The 18,404-nt window shown below is 37.5% G+C and overlaps 1 protein-coding gene and 2 long non-coding RNA genes across 7 annotated transcripts in view; 2 read left to right on the forward strand and 1 right to left on the reverse strand.

Moving 5' to 3' along the window:
- cita (citron rho-interacting serine/threonine kinase a) overlaps positions 1-18,404 on the forward strand; it is a 100,302-nt gene that overhangs the window by 38,100 nt on the left and 43,798 nt on the right. For all 5 annotated transcript variants that reach the window (XM_055198241.2, XM_073861124.1, XM_055198243.2 and 2 more), the window contains exons 11-19: positions 1,629-1,734; positions 3,393-3,536; positions 4,211-4,330; positions 13,173-13,343; positions 13,464-13,517; positions 15,134-15,187; positions 15,491-15,631; positions 16,014-16,139; positions 16,505-16,600. In XM_055198241.2, the coding sequence (XP_055054216.2) occupies positions 1,629-1,734; positions 3,393-3,536; positions 4,211-4,330; positions 13,173-13,343; positions 13,464-13,517; positions 15,134-15,187; positions 15,491-15,631; positions 16,014-16,139; positions 16,505-16,600 (1,012 nt within the window). The remainder of the gene's footprint in view (positions 1-1,628; positions 1,735-3,392; positions 3,537-4,210; positions 4,331-13,172; positions 13,344-13,463; positions 13,518-15,133; positions 15,188-15,490; positions 15,632-16,013; positions 16,140-16,504; positions 16,601-18,404) is intronic.
- Positions 8,224-9,615, forward strand: LOC141358837 (uncharacterized). The gene is made up of 3 exons (XR_012365308.1): positions 8,224-8,469; positions 8,933-9,069; positions 9,389-9,615. It is a non-coding gene; the product is annotated as an uncharacterized lncRNA (long non-coding RNA).
- LOC129422327 (uncharacterized) lies at positions 9,433-11,280 on the reverse strand. The gene is made up of 5 exons (XR_012365307.1): positions 10,726-11,280; positions 10,103-10,185; positions 9,874-10,005; positions 9,685-9,785; positions 9,433-9,574 (listed from the first exon to the last, which is right to left on the reverse strand). It is a non-coding gene; the product is annotated as an uncharacterized lncRNA (long non-coding RNA).

Genomic DNA, 18,404 nt, shown 5'->3' on the forward strand with positions numbered 1-18,404 from the left:
AACCTGCCTTTGGTGAGCATCTGTAAATGTTTTGTTCTGAAACACTTATTGTAGTATTAATAATGACCATGATCTTTATGATTTCGTCATCTGGACTGTTGAAATGTCACGTGATATCACATTTATGTCATGCTGGTTAATAAGCACCACATAAAGACATTGTTCTATAGTTTGAATAAATAATGAATTCACGTTCACATCAAGCTAATGGAGTGTGTAATGAATATGAAAGGCTGACCAGCACTTTGCAGAGATTCTCACTTTCATAGACTTGTTTTTGAAACCTGTCTTGTAAATACAGCGGGTGTAACAGTCTGCGTATACTAGTAAAAATGCTTCTATTTTTTATTACAGTATTTTTTATAACAAGTTACAGTTAAAATAATGTATGGGTCAATAACAAAACACGCTTTTAAAAAAATATTTTGAATTTTTTTGTGTGTGTCGGGACCAATGTGTCATGATGATTGTTTGTTTATTTCATAGTGTAATTTGTAATCATGAAAATAGTTTTAAACAACTTGACCATAAAGCTAACACTTGAGAACTATAAATGTAAGAACAATAGTTAAAAAAAATATATAATACCAATTATAGACAACCTTAGTGTGTATTTATTAAAATTAAAAATATTATCTACATTATTGGCTTATTAAAATGATTTAGCTCAGTGTTTTTTATAACAGTTGCACCTTTTGACTTTCTGGTTGCACCACCTGACCTCTGCAATGAATTTGTTTAACAGACGTCTATTTGGATGCTGGTATAAGCTTTTGCCTGTGATGTTAAATTCATAATTATACTTTTTGAATACAATTAAAACGTGTTCGATAAAATAGTTTTTTTTCTAGTTTTACAACGGTTGTACCACCTGACACAGAAAGTGTACAGTACCAGTCTATCCATTGCATTAAAATGGCTATTTTATGTATTTTTGTATTTTTATTTTTAAATGGTTCACTGGATGATGTAATATTATGTTTACTGTTTATGCCCATGATTGTGGTTGTACTACCTTGACATTTGAGAACAACCAAATTGCTGGATAAAAGTTTTTTTTAATTATCCTAAAATCCCAACCACTACTGATATTTTTGTTTATGGGAAAGGTTTCGAACATAAGACTAGAAATCGTAAAATTAACTTAAAATACAGATTCAGATGGAAAATCTTTTAATTTTTAATGTGGTCTTAAGCACGGATGCACGGCACGATTTTTGGCTATCCCAGATGAAAGAGTACAGTCGTGAAAAAATCATGGCAATTTGTGTAATCATGGCTCTTAATCGTTGGTCCTATGTCGTACAGTGAGAGAGTTTCAAAGACGGCGTTTTCCAGATCTTGCGACCAAAGATAGCCTACGATAGTTTTCTGACATTGTCAGAAAGTCAGCATGATCACGCAGTGTCTACTACGACATGCATACCAGCGCATGCTGATGATGTTGGCTAGGATGTGTTGCAGCCGTCACAGCTTTCGATTCAATAGGTGTCATCATCGTACAATCTACATGCGTATCGCCTGCAGTGTATCCTGGGCTTTAGACTTTTATTGTAATACGGTTGAATGATCATAGCAGAAGGTGTCAGATGATAAATCGAATGTAAATATTGTGTTTGTGTCCTCAGGTCTGTTGCCGCAGGGCTGAACTCTCCTGCGAAAACAAACTCCATGGAAAAAAAACTCCATCTGAAAAACAAAGAACTGCAAGATACTCAAGACAAATGTCACAAGGTAGGAATACAGTGACAGAGAGACAAGCCGCTGTCTAAACACAAGCTGAATGAGATGTGTTGGGCTCGACAACCTCTGATATTTATCAAATTAGCCTTTAAAATGGATGTCTTTGGGGCAAGAGCGTTCATAAAAGTTGCACCCTTTGACTTTCTGGTTGCACCACCTGACCTTTGCAATGAATTTGTTTAACAGTATCAGGGCTCCAGACTGCTACCAAATGGTCGCATTTTGCCACCAAAATTTGAGAGTGTGCCACTGAATTTTACATCCAGTCGCACATGTGTGACCAGTAAATTTGACCTTTTTTTGTGATGTAACACTGAATTTGAAACAGCACATTGTACTTTCTGCATCTATCATCAAAGTATTTATTAGTAATACAGTGGAAATTAGTAGAAATGTGAATAATTGGTTAGCATGTTGATTTACGGTGTGTGCCCCTAAATTTTCTGGTTGTGCCCCTAAAATTTTCAGCTGGGGTCCACTGTGCTCCTAGTGAAAAAAGTTTGTCTGGAGCCCTGAGTATTTTACTTGGATGATGGTATACGGGTCGGTGACAAAAACGGTTTGGCAAGATAAGAAATTAAGATTTTTTTTTAAAGCATGCATCAGGTTTATTTCAATGCACAGTGTATTTATGTTAATTTTATTCAATAAAAAATACATTTGCATCCTTTTTATGAAAGTTAAATGCTAAATGATGTAATCGCCAATTGTGCCAAAGAATGAGAAATATTAAATATTTTATCTTGATGGCATGTAAGTGTAATCATAAAAAAATGTATTAGTTATTTCTAAATGTACATTTTAATGCGTTTTTGTAATATTTGTCCTGACATATATTGAAAACAGCTCTGTTTTCTAAATAATGTTTGACAAATTATATAAAAATGCATGTAAAAAATCATATTACACTAAACTAGATGATTATATTTTATTCCAGTTTTTTATGAATATATTTATGTTTTAATTTAAAAAATACTAGTTACACCAATTGACACAGACCGTTTACACCTCATTGACATTTTGCATTTATTTTTCAAATATTCTATCAAAATGAAATGAAACCAGACATTTTAAACTTGGTCCTGAAAAAAGGAAAGTATGCAAGTAATCTGCAAATTAACATTTGATTTATCCATATGGAGACAAAATAATTAACGTCACGTCATTGAACCATAAGCTTTTGCCTGTGCTGTTAAATTCATAGATATACTTTTTAAATACAATTAAAATGTTTTTGATAAAATTTAGCTTTTTTATAGTTTTACATCGGTTGCACTGCCTGACACAGAAAGTGTGTCAAGAAATGCTCAGATATGCACCTTTAGCAACAAGACTGAAAAACTTTACGTATAATAGTGAACAGGGCATGAGGCAAGTGACATGAGGAATACTGTTATTGAAACAACATTTCATTTGGAAAGTGGGCCAATAGAAAAAGCATAGAAAAAGTTTAACGTACACTAAACAATTCACAAAATGCATACGAATTCTTTGAAGTACCGTAACAAAATTACAAACTGCACATTACATTTCTATTTTTAAACCCTTCATTACAGTTGTCTCATAGACTTCATAGATGTGTTTGTTTATTGAGGTTATCCGAGCGGTGCTGTAAAATGCATTTAGACCCTGTGTTTGTGGCCACTCAGATGGAGCAAGAGATCTCGCGGTTTCAGCGTAAAATGACTGACCTAGAGTCAGTTCTCCAGCAGAAAGATGTGGAACTCAAAGCCTCCGAGACCCAGAGAAGCATTCTGGAGCAAGACCTCGCCACCTACATCACCGAATGCAGCGTGAGTCTCAGACAATATGATTGTATCTGTGATGTAAGTGATGTATTTATGTAATGCAGTGCTTCTCAATTATTTTCTGTCACGCCCCCCCCCCCCCCCCCCCTAGGAAGAAGTAAACATTTCGCGCCCCCCAACTCTCTGCCGCGCATGTAAATAGTATAATTTGTCTATAAAATGACAAATCTGCAAAACATTGTATCTTTATTTACATTAAAGAAAACACAAAAATAGAAATATCGATCAACTTACAACAAACTTTATTAAAATTGTTTTTTAGTCTGTAACAAAAAAGACTTAAAATGCATCAATTTGCCTGAAAAAAAATCCTTATTTAAAGTATAATATTTTTTTGACCATTTGATACTGAAAAATTAAATTAAATGTAATCAATAAATAATAAAAAACTCAAGCGGCTTATCAGCGTGATTGGGGTGTAATATCTTTAAGTGACAGTGCAAAAAAAATCACTTCCTGAAAAAGTATTTTCCCCGGGGTCTCGTGCGCCCCCCCTGCTGTCGCTTTGAGCCCCCCCTGGGGGTCCCGCCCCACTATTTGAGAAGCACTGATTTAAAGTAACATCGATGTTACGTAATCTATGGAAATACATCATTCTCAGCACATTTGTCATTTTTTGCATTCAGTTTAACACAATCAATGTGTTTGTGTGTGTGTAGAGTCTTAAGCGTAGTTTGGAACAGGCTCGTGTCGAAGTCTCACAGGAAGATGACAAAGCTCTACAGCTCCTCCATGATATCAGAGAACAAAGCAACAAACTCCAGGAGATCAAAGAACAAGTAAGCAAACTCATTTCACCTCACAATCACTGTGTACCCTAGTATAGTACCTTATTTATACCTACTAATGTACTGAAACATCATAACCATCTAATGTAATATTGTCGGATCACACCATGTCCTAACTATTCTAGTCCACACCAGACACGATGTGACTGCAGGTATGCGACAAAATCAATCAAAAACCACAGCCAATGAGAAGAGAGTGTTGAGATTATAGTACAGACTTTGTGTTATTGTCCCAGCAGCGACATCGCAGAGAAATAGAAACTCTTACTGAAATCGAATCGGTCACATGTCGCCACCAAGGCTGGTTAGGATTGGTTAGATTAACATGGAGCCTGTAGTTAGGACACAGTCTCGAGGTTTAAAGGTTTAAACGTCACCCATGCATTTCCACCCCTACTTAGCTCATTTAAGATGGTGATGGTCCTCCCAACCTGGCAAAGCAAGTCAAGCTGGGCTTCTAGCCTGGTCAAGTTAGTAGGTCAGCTGGTTTTAGCTGGTGAGTCGGCTGGTCTCCCAACCTGACCATCTTGACCCCTTGAGTCCCACGCCTACTGAAAAGACCAGCTAAAACAAGCCTAACCAGCCCTGGTTGGCTGGTTTTCACTGATCTCCCAGCCTGGTTTTAGCTGGTGTAGCAGGCTTGTTTTGGACACTTTTAAACTGGTCTTAGGCTGGAAGACCAGTTGACCCACCAGCTTAAACCAGCTTGACCAGACTGGAAGCTTGGCTTAGCTGGTCTAAGCTAGTTAAGGATGGTGGTGATCCTCCCAACCTGCAGGTCAACCTGGTCTTCTAGCCTGGTACGTCAGCTGATTTTAGCTGGACGGTGTGCTGGTCTCCCAACCTGACCAGCTTGACCAACTAAAAACGTGGTTAAAACCAGCTTGCTTAGCCAGCAAAGGCCAAGCTGGGAGACCAGCTTAAACCAGCCAATCAGCTTAGGCTGGTTTTAGCTGGTCTCTCAGCCTGTTTTAGCTGGTGTAGCAGGCTGGTTTAAGAGGGGTTTTGGACACTTTTTAGCTAGTCTTGGAAGATCAGGTGACCTACCAGTCTAAACCAGACTGACCAGGCTGGAAGCTTGGCTAAGCTGGTCTTGGCTAGTTAAAGGTGGTCCTCCCAACCTGGCAAAATCAAGCTGCTCTTCTAGCCTGGTCAAGTTGGTAGATCAGCTGATTTTAGCTGGTGGGTCTGCTGGTCTCCCAACCTGACCAGCTATAAAAGTGGCTAAAACCATCTTGATTAACCAGCAAAAGCCAAGCTGGGAGACCAGCTAAGACCAGCCAATCAGCGTAGGCCGGTTTTAGCTGGTCTCTCAGCCTGGTTTTGGCTGGTGTAACAGGCTGGTTTAAGAGGGGTTTTGGACACTTTTTAACTGGTCTTAGGCTAGAAGACCAGTTGACCCACCATCTTAAACTAGCTTGACCAGGCTGGAAGCATGGCAAAGCAGGTCTGCCAGCCTGGTCAAGTTGGTGGGTCATCTGGTTTTAGCTTGTGGGTCAGCTGGTCTCCCAACCTGACCAGCTAAAAAAGTGGCTTAAACCAGCTTGCTTAACTAGAAAAAGCCAAGCTGGGAGACCAGCTAAGGCCACCTAATCAGCTTAGGTTGGTTTTGGGAGCTTGGTCAGCTTGGCTAAGCTGGTTTTAGCTGGTTTAAGTTGGTGATGGTCCTCCCAGCCTGTCAACACAAGTAAAGCTGGTCTTCCTGCCTGGTCAAGTTGGTGGGTCATCTGGTTTTAGAGGGTGGGTCTCCCAACCACAACTAAAAAGTGGACCCCCTCCTAAATCAGCTTTTTACACCAGCTTAACCAGCGAAAGCCAAGCTGGAAAATCAGCTTAGGCTGGTCTTTTCTTTTCAGTCTTCTGTTAGCTTGACTTTGAACTGCTTCCAGTATTTGAGAACAGACTGCTGAGAGTCATCGACATGCCTGCTAATCTCTTATCATCATTTGTCCACTTCACTTTATTGCCACTTCTTCTGTACAAGGGTTTTGTGTCATTTGTTCATTGAGTCCTTAAAGCAAAGTCCCTTCTGCATTAAACCTCGCTGTGATTTACTATAGCTGTTAGGTCACTAGGTTATGTTCAGTGAAGGTGCTTTAAGATTCATGAAGAGAATCCACAGAAGATTCATGAATCACATCATGGTCCTTTGATTTGGTTTTTGGTAAAGGTAAATGAACTCCTGACTGCAGAGAAATGAGAAGAGCGAGCTTTAAGTTGTCTTAGTGTTAAAGCAGCAGTGTCATCTTTATGGAAACAGAGATGATAATTGTTTATAAAGCTTTGAGTGTATGTATTGTGCAGAATTATAAGATGGGGTTATGGTGTTGAAATTACTCTTCTACAGAAGGCATCAAATAACCTTATTGTGATGGGTCCTAACTTGCATTAGAAATCTGAGCTCATGACATTATGGGGGATGATGTTTCACACATTGAGTTACAAACAAGGAAAATCCTGTTCTCACTTTAATCCCTTACTATGGTCAGATCTGGGAAACGCTCCCGATCAAACTGACAGTAATTACTGTGACAACATGGAGATGAAATGGAGCAAACTGATTATTATAACAGATCCCCGGTGAAAAGCAATAAATCTGAATTTAGTTTGGTCTTGAAATATTTTCCATTGTCTGCTATCTAAACTGTTTTGTGTCCATGCATTTTGACTCTTTAGGTTCATACTGTACAGTATGTGTATGTAAGGTCTGCCTGTTATATGGAGGTGACCCATAACTGGTAACGTTTATTACAATTAAACTGTTTATAGACACAAACCAAATCAATTCTGACATTTTCAGTGTTTCTCTGGGTTTGGTTTGTATTTCTGGAGCTGCTCTGAAGAACACTAAAGTGCATCTGTCTTAACTGAAAATAGCTTGCACTGACATAGCATAAAATATATCAGTGCCATTGTTTTGTCTCAAGATGCACACCATATGTTTTTGTAAGGTATTTGTGAAGAAAAAATAATACAAATAAGGCCTAGTCCTGGCTTTAATCTAAACCCTGTCTGGAAACCGCCCCTAATGATTTGACTTTTAACTATTAAATAACCTACTTTGTCTCCTCTTAGTTTGTAATTATAATCATAAAAGCACTCAATTCCTAGGTTTGTGCATACAAATCAGATTTTGTTTTGCAATTTGATGTTTAGCATGGACACTTCACATTGTCAAGCAGGGATATTATCATTAACTAAAAGGTATTAAAACAAAAATGATCAAAAACATGTCTGTTAATTGAATATTGGCCTAATTAAAAAGCTTGAAGTAAATGATCATTAGAAATGTTGTCTTAAAATACGTTTAAAGGCGGAGTCCATGATGTTTGAAAGCCAATGTTGATATTTGAAATCACCTAAACAAACACGCCCCTACCCCAATAGAATCTGGACCTTCTGTTGATAGACCCGCCCCACACATACGCAAACCGGCATTTGATTTGATTTGATATAAGTGTGTTTTGGTAGTCGGCCAGTCTCCTTTTCCAACGCGTTTTTCAAACATCGTGGACTCCGCCTTTAAGCATAGCCACAAAAATTATTAAATGAAACACAACTAAAACGGAAATAAAACATTTACATTTAACTTGAATCTATATTTGTTAAAGAGCAACAATTATGCTAATAAATTGTCACGTTAGCACGTAAATGCAGTATCCCATAGTACATACATGTTATTAAAACTTGAACTAATGCATTGTGAGTCTTATAAATTGCTTACATACCTCACCGATTTCCCACTGTCTGAAAAACGCTCGGTTTAGTTCCTGTCTCCGCCTCCCAAAATGTCTAGTGTAATCGGATTGGTCAGATGACTACTCAACTGTTATTGGTCAGCTGGGTTCGTCGTGTGTTTGAAAGGTTACGCCCCTGACTAGGTTGACACACCGGTTCTGACTGAGAGAGTCACAGCCTCAGAGGCAACGTAAACAAGCGTTATATTTCTCTATAAACGATGGTGTCTGTACTGCCTTACCACTTCGAGCTCGATCCAGAGAGTTCAGAAGGCCGTTACGATATAAACGATCTCCGTCAATGAATGCGATTGGATTTAACTTTTTTAGGTGTCCTTAGCTCTGCCAGAATGCTAAACGAAGACGAAAATGTGTTGCAAAGACATCCAAAAGGTAATTATAACGTACTACATAACTATATGGAAACACCAAATGTAGCACATAGAAAGTATTTGTTGAAATGATTATAAAACGATTTCACTTGGTAATTTCTACATTATTTTACTATAGTAAAATGTATTATAAAAGACTGTTTACATACTCTATTACTGTGCAAACTATATGGAAACACCAAATGTAGCACATAGAAAGTATTTGTTGAAATGATTATAAAACGATTTCACTTGGTAATTTCTACATTATTTTACTATAGTAAAATGTATTATAAAAGACTGTTTACATACTCTATTACTGTGCAAACTATATGGAAACACCAAATGTAGCACATAGAAAGTATTTGTTGAAATGATTATAAAACGATTTCACTTGGTAATTTCTACATTATTTTACTATAGTAAACTTCATTATAAAATACTGCTTACATACTATTTTACTGTGCTATGTTTTTACTTATTAGGTTTTAAGGAGAATGCAACAGGTTCCAGGGCCTCTTACCTGCGTGATTCATCATCCAGGTTTTGCACAAATTGTCTAAATCCCTACACACAGAACATTTATTGTACCGACTATAAGCCTTTGAGGCGCAGGACTAGAGTAAGTTTTATTACATTTTTAAACCAATAACACTAAAGTATTATTATAGTAACAAAGTACCCAAAAGAACAAAAGATGTAACTTTAAAGAAAATATAGTAGTCAGTCAAAAGATTATTTATTAAAAATATATATTTAACTGTTAAACAATATACAAATAAACATACTTTAGTAACCATATTGTGCTCTTCTTTCAAAAAATTGTTCAATTCACTTTTTACAGCTATCTATTCAGATAAATGGCATATCAAAGCTTTGTCAGCTGGTGCTATCTAAGACGACACTTTAGGGTTATCATCCTGTCATGTGTTGTTCTCCAGATATGCTTGGAGCTTCCTGATCGGAATGTTGGCTTCCGACGACCCCTGCACTGAAGATGGCATGCAATCACGTCCTCCTTTGAAGGTCTCTCAAACTGTGATGCCAGGTCCATTGGAATCGGGGTTTCCTTCAGCTTATCTTCAAATACCTCATCAAACACAAGCCTGATCACATCATCCACATAACTGTACAAATATTGCAGTCAATAAATCTTTTGTTTTGATCATTTATTTCCCTATTTCATACATTAAGTTTTTAATTATGAATGTATTTGAAATAAAACATTACTGCTTACAGTATGTCACTTGTGTGTTTTGGGAACATAGCCTTGTACTTTCCCTCTCCTGCTTTTGTTATGGCTTGGTGACATTGTAATGGATGGCTGCAAGGTACAACCTGTAAAAATATAAATATGCAATTCATTTATTCTAAAAGTAAATACTACTTTACTTTATTTAACACAGTTACTAAAATACCTAAATACCTGCACAGCATTCCAATAAATGGGAAAGTCACATTTTTTGCTGCAAATCTGAAATCTCAGGCTACGGACGGCAAAGGCATCCACTGATGATGGTGATTGAAACATTGTGAAACGATGCTACTGCCTGGGTTCCTATGATTATGCAGAGAAAAAAACTTTGTCATCATCAGTTATACATTTAAGACTGGTAGTGGTTTCACTAGCTAAATACATCATATGTGTTACACACCTTTGCTCCTCATATGCCTTGTACTGTGTGTAATGATGTTGCATGTTTGCATACAGTGTAGAAGGATGTGTCCAGCTGCGAATCTAGGATATACACAAATAAAACAAACATGTATTCAGTCAAAAAGACATATTATAACAATAGAGTACAACGATTATAAATCGTTAGACTATTCATTAAAACGTTAATGTATTACATGTTACATGGCCCAACATTAGCAACACACATTACGTGTTTACTTCGTTTCAAAATCTAAGAAAGCTTAAAGTAAAAACAACAGTAAAATACATATCACGTTAAACAAATCATCTGTACTTCGAGTTTCTTGAGTTTGATCATGAGAACAAACTTTACCGGTAACAGTTTAGCTGGAACAGCTTAGCAAGTTTGTAAACACGTCTAAATAAACATCGATAAAAACGATAGTCTGCATAATTCAACACACACGTGTGTAAATATGGTACGTTGTTTATGAAATACATTATTACAACACAAAACAATTAGCTTGCAAGCTTAGCTCTACACATAGATATATATCTGAGCTCTACAAGCACATAATGTTAAGCTCCGGTTACAGGTAACGTAACTTACAGTAAAGGCAAATAATAAACATGAATACTTACAGCCTGTGATCCAGAAGTGCACGGTAATCCAACTTTCAGGAGGAGACGTCGCGCAGCTTCGGTTCATGAGAAGCAGTTATTGTGAAAACTCCGTGAACAACTTCTGACTGGATTTTTCCGGAACCGTATTAAACATGATGTCCTCTGTGTTAGTCCATAAAGTGCTATTTTGCCCTTGCATCTAAAGAGACAGCGTCTACTCGAGAGATTTAATCGCTTAAACAATGAAACAAGAGTTTGCAAACAGGGTCAAAGCAGGGACTCCCAACCTCCGCCATTTTAGCTCTCTTCTGACTCAGCGCTCTCCACCCCCGTCTTTGAGGGCGTACCCAAGCCAAGCAGAGAGGGCTGAACTATGATAATGTTGGTCTTATCTACGTCACCAATCCCAGGAAGTAAACTGTTGCCTACAATCCGAGTGTTTTTTTGTAGTCCTCGAACGTTAGAGACGATAACTCGCGTCATCGTTTTCTTTGAGGTATGTACTTTTTGAATATCGTTAGCATGTACTAATACACACTTACACACAAAAGGATGTTTAAAAACGTGTATCTCATAATAGGTGCTCTTTAAAAACAAATAAAATAACAAAGCATAGCAAAGTTACTAAAAATTAAACTAAAATTAACGTGTAAACTAAAAATATAAAAATTAAGCTAATTCTATTCATTCTTATTAATAAAATAAAATAAAATCTTAAAGTATTAGTCCATTTTCTTAAACAAAAAATCCAGATATTTACTCACCACCATGTCATCCAAAAGGTTGATGTTTTTCTTTGTTCAGTCGAGAAGAAATTGTGTTTTTTGGGGAGAACATTGCAGGATTTTTCTCATTTTGATGGACTTTGGTAGAGCCCAACATTTCATACTTGGCTCAACAATTAACAGTTTTTTTCATGGAGTTTCAAAGGACTATAAACGATCCCAAACGAGGCATAAGTGTCTTATCTAGCAAAACGATTGTCTTTTTTGACAAGAAAAATAACAAATATACACTTTTAAACCACAACGTCATGACGTCAAGAGGTCACAGAGGACGAACGCGAAACTCCGCCCCAGTGTTTACAAGTGTGTTGAAAGAGGACCGTTCCGACATTTGTTGTATGTCGAATGATACTAATTAATGTCTTTGTGTCAGTTTGTTGTTTAAAATGGTCTGCAAATGTGCATTTCATATATGTAACACGTGACCTCCCTACGTCACTACGCATTTACGTTAGGTCACGCTGGACCGGACCTAGTCGAAAAGTTGTGTTTTAAAAGTGCATATTTTTTATTTTTCTTGTCAAAAATGACAATCGTTTCGCTAGATAAGACCCTTATGCCTCGTTTGGGATCGTTTATAGTCCTTTGAAACTCCGTTGAAAAAAACTGTTAAGTGTTGAGTTAAGTATTAAATGTTGGGCTCTATTAAAGTCCATTAAAATGAGAAAAATCCTGCAATATTTTCCTCCAAAAACATAATTTCTTCTCGACTGAACAAAGAAAGACATCAACATTTTGGATGACATGGTGGTGAGTAAATTATCTGGATTTTTCTTTTAAGAAAATGGACTATTCCTTTAAGTACATAGGGCGTACACACCAAACCCAAATTCAATGATTTGCGCGAGCAGATTACATAAAAAGTCAATTACAAGAAGCGAGTAGATGCAGTAAAAACGCGCTATTTGCCTCAAAAGTGTCTTTGCGCAACTTCAACTTATGCTACGTACACACCAAACGCGTAGCATCGCGTTGCTCACTCTAGAATACTCGCAGGATTTAACTTTGTGTCATGTGAATTTTTTGCTTGAGTTGAATATTTTCAACTTGCGCAAAGGCGCGTTTGAGGTGAATAGCGAGTGTTTTCGCAACAATTGCGCCCCCCAATTCGCGTCACTCGCATCGCCCAGCGCGAGGACGCTTCTGATCGCGTCTTTCCATTGACTTTGTATGTAATCTACTCACGCAAATCGTTGAACTTGCATTTGGTGTGTATGCCCCATTAAGTGAAAGATTCGCATGACACGTAGTTAACAAGTAATCTTATGCTACGTTCACACCAAACGCGGGGCATCGAGTTACTCGCTTTAGATTACTTGCGGGATTTAACTTTGTGTCATGCTAATTTTTTGCTCAAGTTAAATATTTTCAACTTGGGCGAAGACACATTTGAGGCGGGTAGGGCGTGAAAACACTGTCATTCGCATCGCCCCACGCGAGGATGCATCTGATCGCAACTTTGCATTGACTTTGTATGTAATCTACTCACGCAAATCATTGAACTTGCGTCTGTTGTGAACCCACAGTAAAGCAAGGAATGCAATGCTTTGCATTTGGTGTGTACACAGCATAAAGGGATGCTTTCTTTAATGACATTTACAGTCATAACCCAGTTATGTTTCTTTTCTGCATTTGAGTTAAGCAGTGTTTGTGATAACAGTAGGATGTGTTTTGGTTCAGGAATATCATGCACAGCTGGAGGAGATGCAGGTCACCATTAGACAGTTGGAGGAAGATCTGTCGGCCGCTCGTCGTCGCAGTGATCTGTACGAGACTGAGCTACGAGAGTCACGACAGACCAGCGAGGAGCTGAAGAGAAAAGCTGCCGAATACCAGCAGAGAATCCAGAAGGTCTGTGCGATAATGATGATCATACACAGATTGAACATCTGTGATTGTGTATCATTATAATCTATGTATATGTATCAGTATGCGCTGTCAATTAATGTGCTTTGTTTTTGTGCGTTTTAGGCAAAGGAACAGGGTAAAGCCGAGGTCGAGGACTTGCTCTCTAAACTGGAGAAGGTAAGAGCAACCACAGATAGAAACCAGGACTGTGCTATAAAACCACGAGTTGGTTTGTGTGTTGTGTGTGGGCATTAGTCATTGTAAATGATACTCAGCATGCTCTTCATAGTATGAGAGATGTCACTGTTCAAGTGCCTTCATTTCAAACACTTCATGATTAAATGTTTCTCTAGTGTAATGTGTGACTTTAATGCAGTGTGTGTCTACATCAAGACTTTTTCTACACATTAAGTGACCTAAACTAATAAATAACTAGTGCTGTATTTAAAATATCATTGTGGACTCCTGATGATGCGCGGATCGATATAGCAACTTCGGTATAGATTCTGACGCACTTTTGAAAGTAGCGTAATCGATTGTAGTTCATCCATATACAGAAGGGACGCACGCAATGTGACCCACGGAGAACGTTGAGTAAAATGTAGGTGGTATACTTTGCCGGGTCCGCGAATGCACACCTAAGATACGCAGATACCTTAACCTAAACTGTTGCAAATGGCGAGTCATGAAGTAAAAGTAGCGTTGCACAAAAAACTGCACGGCGCGTCATTGTAAGCAATATATAATTAAGATATTGCGTGCATTTATTACAGTCCCTACAGAAAACGCGATTATGCGATCGCATGATTCAATGCATTATCAGCTAAAGTCCGCATATTTATGCGGGGCCCACATTTTTTCAAATGCGTCACACTTTCGCCTCATAAATTGCAGATTAAATATGCAGGGCTTGCATGATTTAATAATCCTCACATTGTCCTAGCAAAAAGTCAAATATCTTAGCAGAAAGTAAAAAATGTTGCATTTACTTCACACAAGCGCCGCCACGTCCCCTGTTGCTATTCGAACGTTATGAAGTTTACGTGACGTGAACATTTTTGGAAAGCTGCAAACCCCAATCGCAGTTCTTGCAAGTTTCTGCAGTTTTTGCAAGTTTCTGCAGTTTTTGCAAGTTCCCGCAGTTTTTGCAAGTTCCCGCAGTTTTTGCAAGTTCCCGCAGTTTTTGCAAGTTCCCGCAGTTTTTGCAAGTTCCCGCAGTTTTTGCAAGTTCACGCAGTTTTTGCAAGTTCACGCAATTTTTGCAAGTTCACGCAATTTTTGCAAGTTCTCCGCGGTTTTTGCACGTTCACCGCGGTTTTTGCATGTTCCCCCGCGGTATTTTCAAGTTACCCCCCACCCCGGTTTTAGCAAGTCCCCCCCGCCCCCCGCGGTTTTAGCAAGTTTCCGCGGTTTTAGCAAGTTTCCACGGTTTTAGCAAGTTCCCCCGTGGTTTTAGCATGTTCCCGCAGTTTTTACAAGTTCACGCAATTTTCGCAAGTTCCCGCAAGAAAATTTGCATAAATATCCTGCATATTCCGTCGCATTTTTTAAGAAAACGTTAAAATTCTTATCGTGATGCGCATCGTATTGTATCAGGAAATTGTTGCGAGTTCGAATCCCGTCTTGAGGTCCTTTGCCGATCCCATACCCCTCTCTCCACCCTGTACATAATTACTGTCTATCAAATAAAGGCAAATTGGGCCAAAAAAAGAAAACATTTATTCCTTTGTGTGTTATGGATTAAACATTGAACTCGTGTGCATTGCTGATGTTACGAAGCTTCTGTGTTTCAGACAAATGCCGAGCAGCAGCTGAAGATTCAGGAGCTGCAGGATAAACTCTCAAAGGTGCCATATGTCTTCTGATCCAACATCATTCCTAATGCCTCAGCTTTATGGACCAGAAATGAATGAATGTAATCTGTTCTCAGATCAGAATCTAGTGAGAGACGGCTTAAAGCTTTCTTATCAGAGTAAAATTAAATGAGCCACGTTCAAAGCCATTGTAAAGCAGCTGATGGGCAACTTTGATCACACATCATGTGAATTTTATTGTAATGCAAATGAATGTTTATTATTGAACCTAGACATTCTTACAGCAAAATATATGCATTAATTGATTTTGAAAATGTTTGACTTATGACCCAACAGGCGGTGAAGGCAAGCACAGAAGCAACAGAACTGCTGCAGAACATCCGACAGGCCAAAGAGCGTCTGGAGAGAGAACTCGAGCGCCTGCGCAGCAAATCTGACTCGAGTGACACGCTGCGCAGACGCCTTAGAGAGACTGAGGTATCACGGTTTACCTTACACTAGTGATGGATTATCTACAGTGTAAATGCCACACACTTACAGTGGTGAGGTTAATCTTGGACATCAAAAGGTTATATATAGTCAGTGTTTTAGCAAAGATATTGGAACACAAATGTTAGTTCTTGTGTGCGCTCTGATGTGTGAAAGATGATTTTTATTAAATTCAAATTGATTTTAGTAACCCAAGCATTATCTAATTTCATACCATGTTTTGCATTATTTGGCAAGTTTTCCCCTTCAATAGTGTGAAGCTCCAATTTCCAATGCATAATGCAAGAAAGTCTTAGTTTATTTATGAAGTAAAGTGCTGTGAGTCAGTCTGATTCAAAGCAGCGCCTTAAATGTGTTTGTTTCTATTTAGGAGGGCAGAAAAACTTTGGAAAATCAAGTCAAGCGTCTGGAGATGGTAGAGCGTCGAGAGAATAAACTGAAGGATGACATCCAGACAAAATCCCAGCAGATCCAACAGATGGCTGAGAAGATACTGGTGAGAGACGGATCAGACTAACAAAGATTAAACCGCTAACACGCCTCCTCCTTAACCAAATTACCCTAAACAGCAACACGTCACAGATTTATCTCCGGTTTGGTCTCTGCACAGTCACACTTCATCATCTCTTTGCATTACTTACATATGGATTAACACTTTAACGCACAAACACACACACACGTTGAAGAAGACTCAGGATGTCCCATCTGTTGCAGCGCACACACATCAGTGAAATAATACACACACATCTTAATGGCGCACCGTCCAGCAGTATACAGCTTCTTAAAGCAAGTTTCTTTCTCACTTCAGCAATTGATGGAGCGTCTACATGATATCTGACCGCTTTATGTGTGTGTGTTTAGGAGCTTGAGGAGAACTTGAGGGAAACTCAGGCTACGGCTCAGAGGATGGAAACTCATTTGGTCCAAAAAGAGCGACTTTATGAGGATAAGATCAAGGTAAAGTTCAACACACACCACACCCATCTGAAGCCACATGTATTCTGATCGTTGCACTTCATTGTATTTTTGATTCAATGATGTAACATCATCTGAATATATTCACTTCATTTTATTAAAGTTTAAGTAGAATCTTGTGCAGTGCAACACTACATATTATTTAAATTTGGTTACATTGTTTAAATTTTAACTCATTCCCGACAGACTTTTTTTAAAAAGTTGCCTTTTGATTTTCACAAATGTTTCACAAAATGCCTTCCAGGAAAATTTTTCAAATATATCAAATGAAAGAACAGACCCTCTGCTTTCAAACAAACAAACAAAACAGGATAAAACTGTTTCATCCTATCTATATATTTTTCTCTGCTTATAAACTCTTAAATATGGGTATTTTTCTTAAAAAAATTTTTTTTGCAAAAAGCAGAAATTATTGCATTTTTGTGAAGGAATTTTGTTAGAGATCAGATTCAGAATGATTATTAAAACATACAGAGTTTAAAATTAGTAAATAATTTTTAAAGTTTTTTGGGTTAGTGTGTCATCTAGTGGATAATTGCGGTATTACAGATTAACATAAAACCTCATCAGAACACGTTTTTTTTTTATATGCAAATGTTTACTCTTAATTGACGAGATAACTCGTCAATGGCAGGGAAAGAGTTAACAGAAACATTAGCTTCGTTTCAATTACCATTCAAATTGCGTATTGAAATAGCGAATTGAAAATGCGGCAAATGGAAATACGTCAATTTTGCATAAAAAGTGTTTTTTAACTCAATGCGGTGAGGACGCGCCTGGAAAAAACGAGCGCGCCGTTCTGCGTGTGCGATGCGACCGCATCACTTTATGAGCATGCATACCGCACACCCACATTTGAAATAACAAATTTGAGCGCGCAAAATATGCAATATGTGAACGGCATCTAACATTGGTTAATGGAAACGCCATTATTTCGCAGTAGTTTTTTGATGACATTTAGAAAATAATGCTACATTTTTCACAAATCTTTATTGGAAATGCAGCTAGTGATTTATACACTACTTTTTACAATTTTACAACACCTACTCATTGTTTTATAATAATAGCAAACTCATCAAAATAATGGAATAACACAAATATAAGTATGACAATTATTTTGAGACCAAATGAATTCAAAATAAATTAAAATCATATTATATTATATCATCTTTAATGTATTCAACCGTTCCCTAGTGTTTGCAGTAATGTCAGCTTGACGGCTTTTTATATTTTTAAACGCATTGAAGTAGTTCATATTAATTACAGGCTTGTGTTGGCTGCTTTTCTTTATTACTCAGTCATCTATTTCAAAAATATTTTTTTTATAAAAGAAATTAATATGTTGGCACAATTAAATTTAGGCTACAAAAACATTTTGTTCTGCCCATGAGAAACATTTGACTTTTGAACGGTGGTGTAAATGTGTGATCAGGGAAAGTTTTGGATTTAAATGTCATTTGACTTTAGTTTTGGAAAATCCAAAATTTTTTTAGGCTTGTATTTTATCTACATTTAATCTTCCCCTCCACAATAAATAAAAACATTTCATTTATTATATATTTTTGTTTTAAAGGGGTCATTCCACAAGACTTTTTTTAAGATGTAAAAGAAATCTTTGGTATTCCCCGGAGTACATATGTAAAGTTTTAGCTCAAAATACCACACAGATAATTTATTATAATATGTTAAAATTGCCATTTTGTAGGTGTGAGCAAAATTGGGCTGTTTTTGTGGGTGTCCTTTTAAGTGCAAATGAGCTGATGAAATGCAAACACTGATCACCATA

This window comes from Misgurnus anguillicaudatus, chromosome 22 (genome assembly GCF_027580225.2).
Source record: "Misgurnus anguillicaudatus chromosome 22, ASM2758022v2, whole genome shotgun sequence".
NCBI classification, from domain to species: Eukaryota; Metazoa; Chordata; class Actinopteri; order Cypriniformes; family Cobitidae; genus Misgurnus; species Misgurnus anguillicaudatus.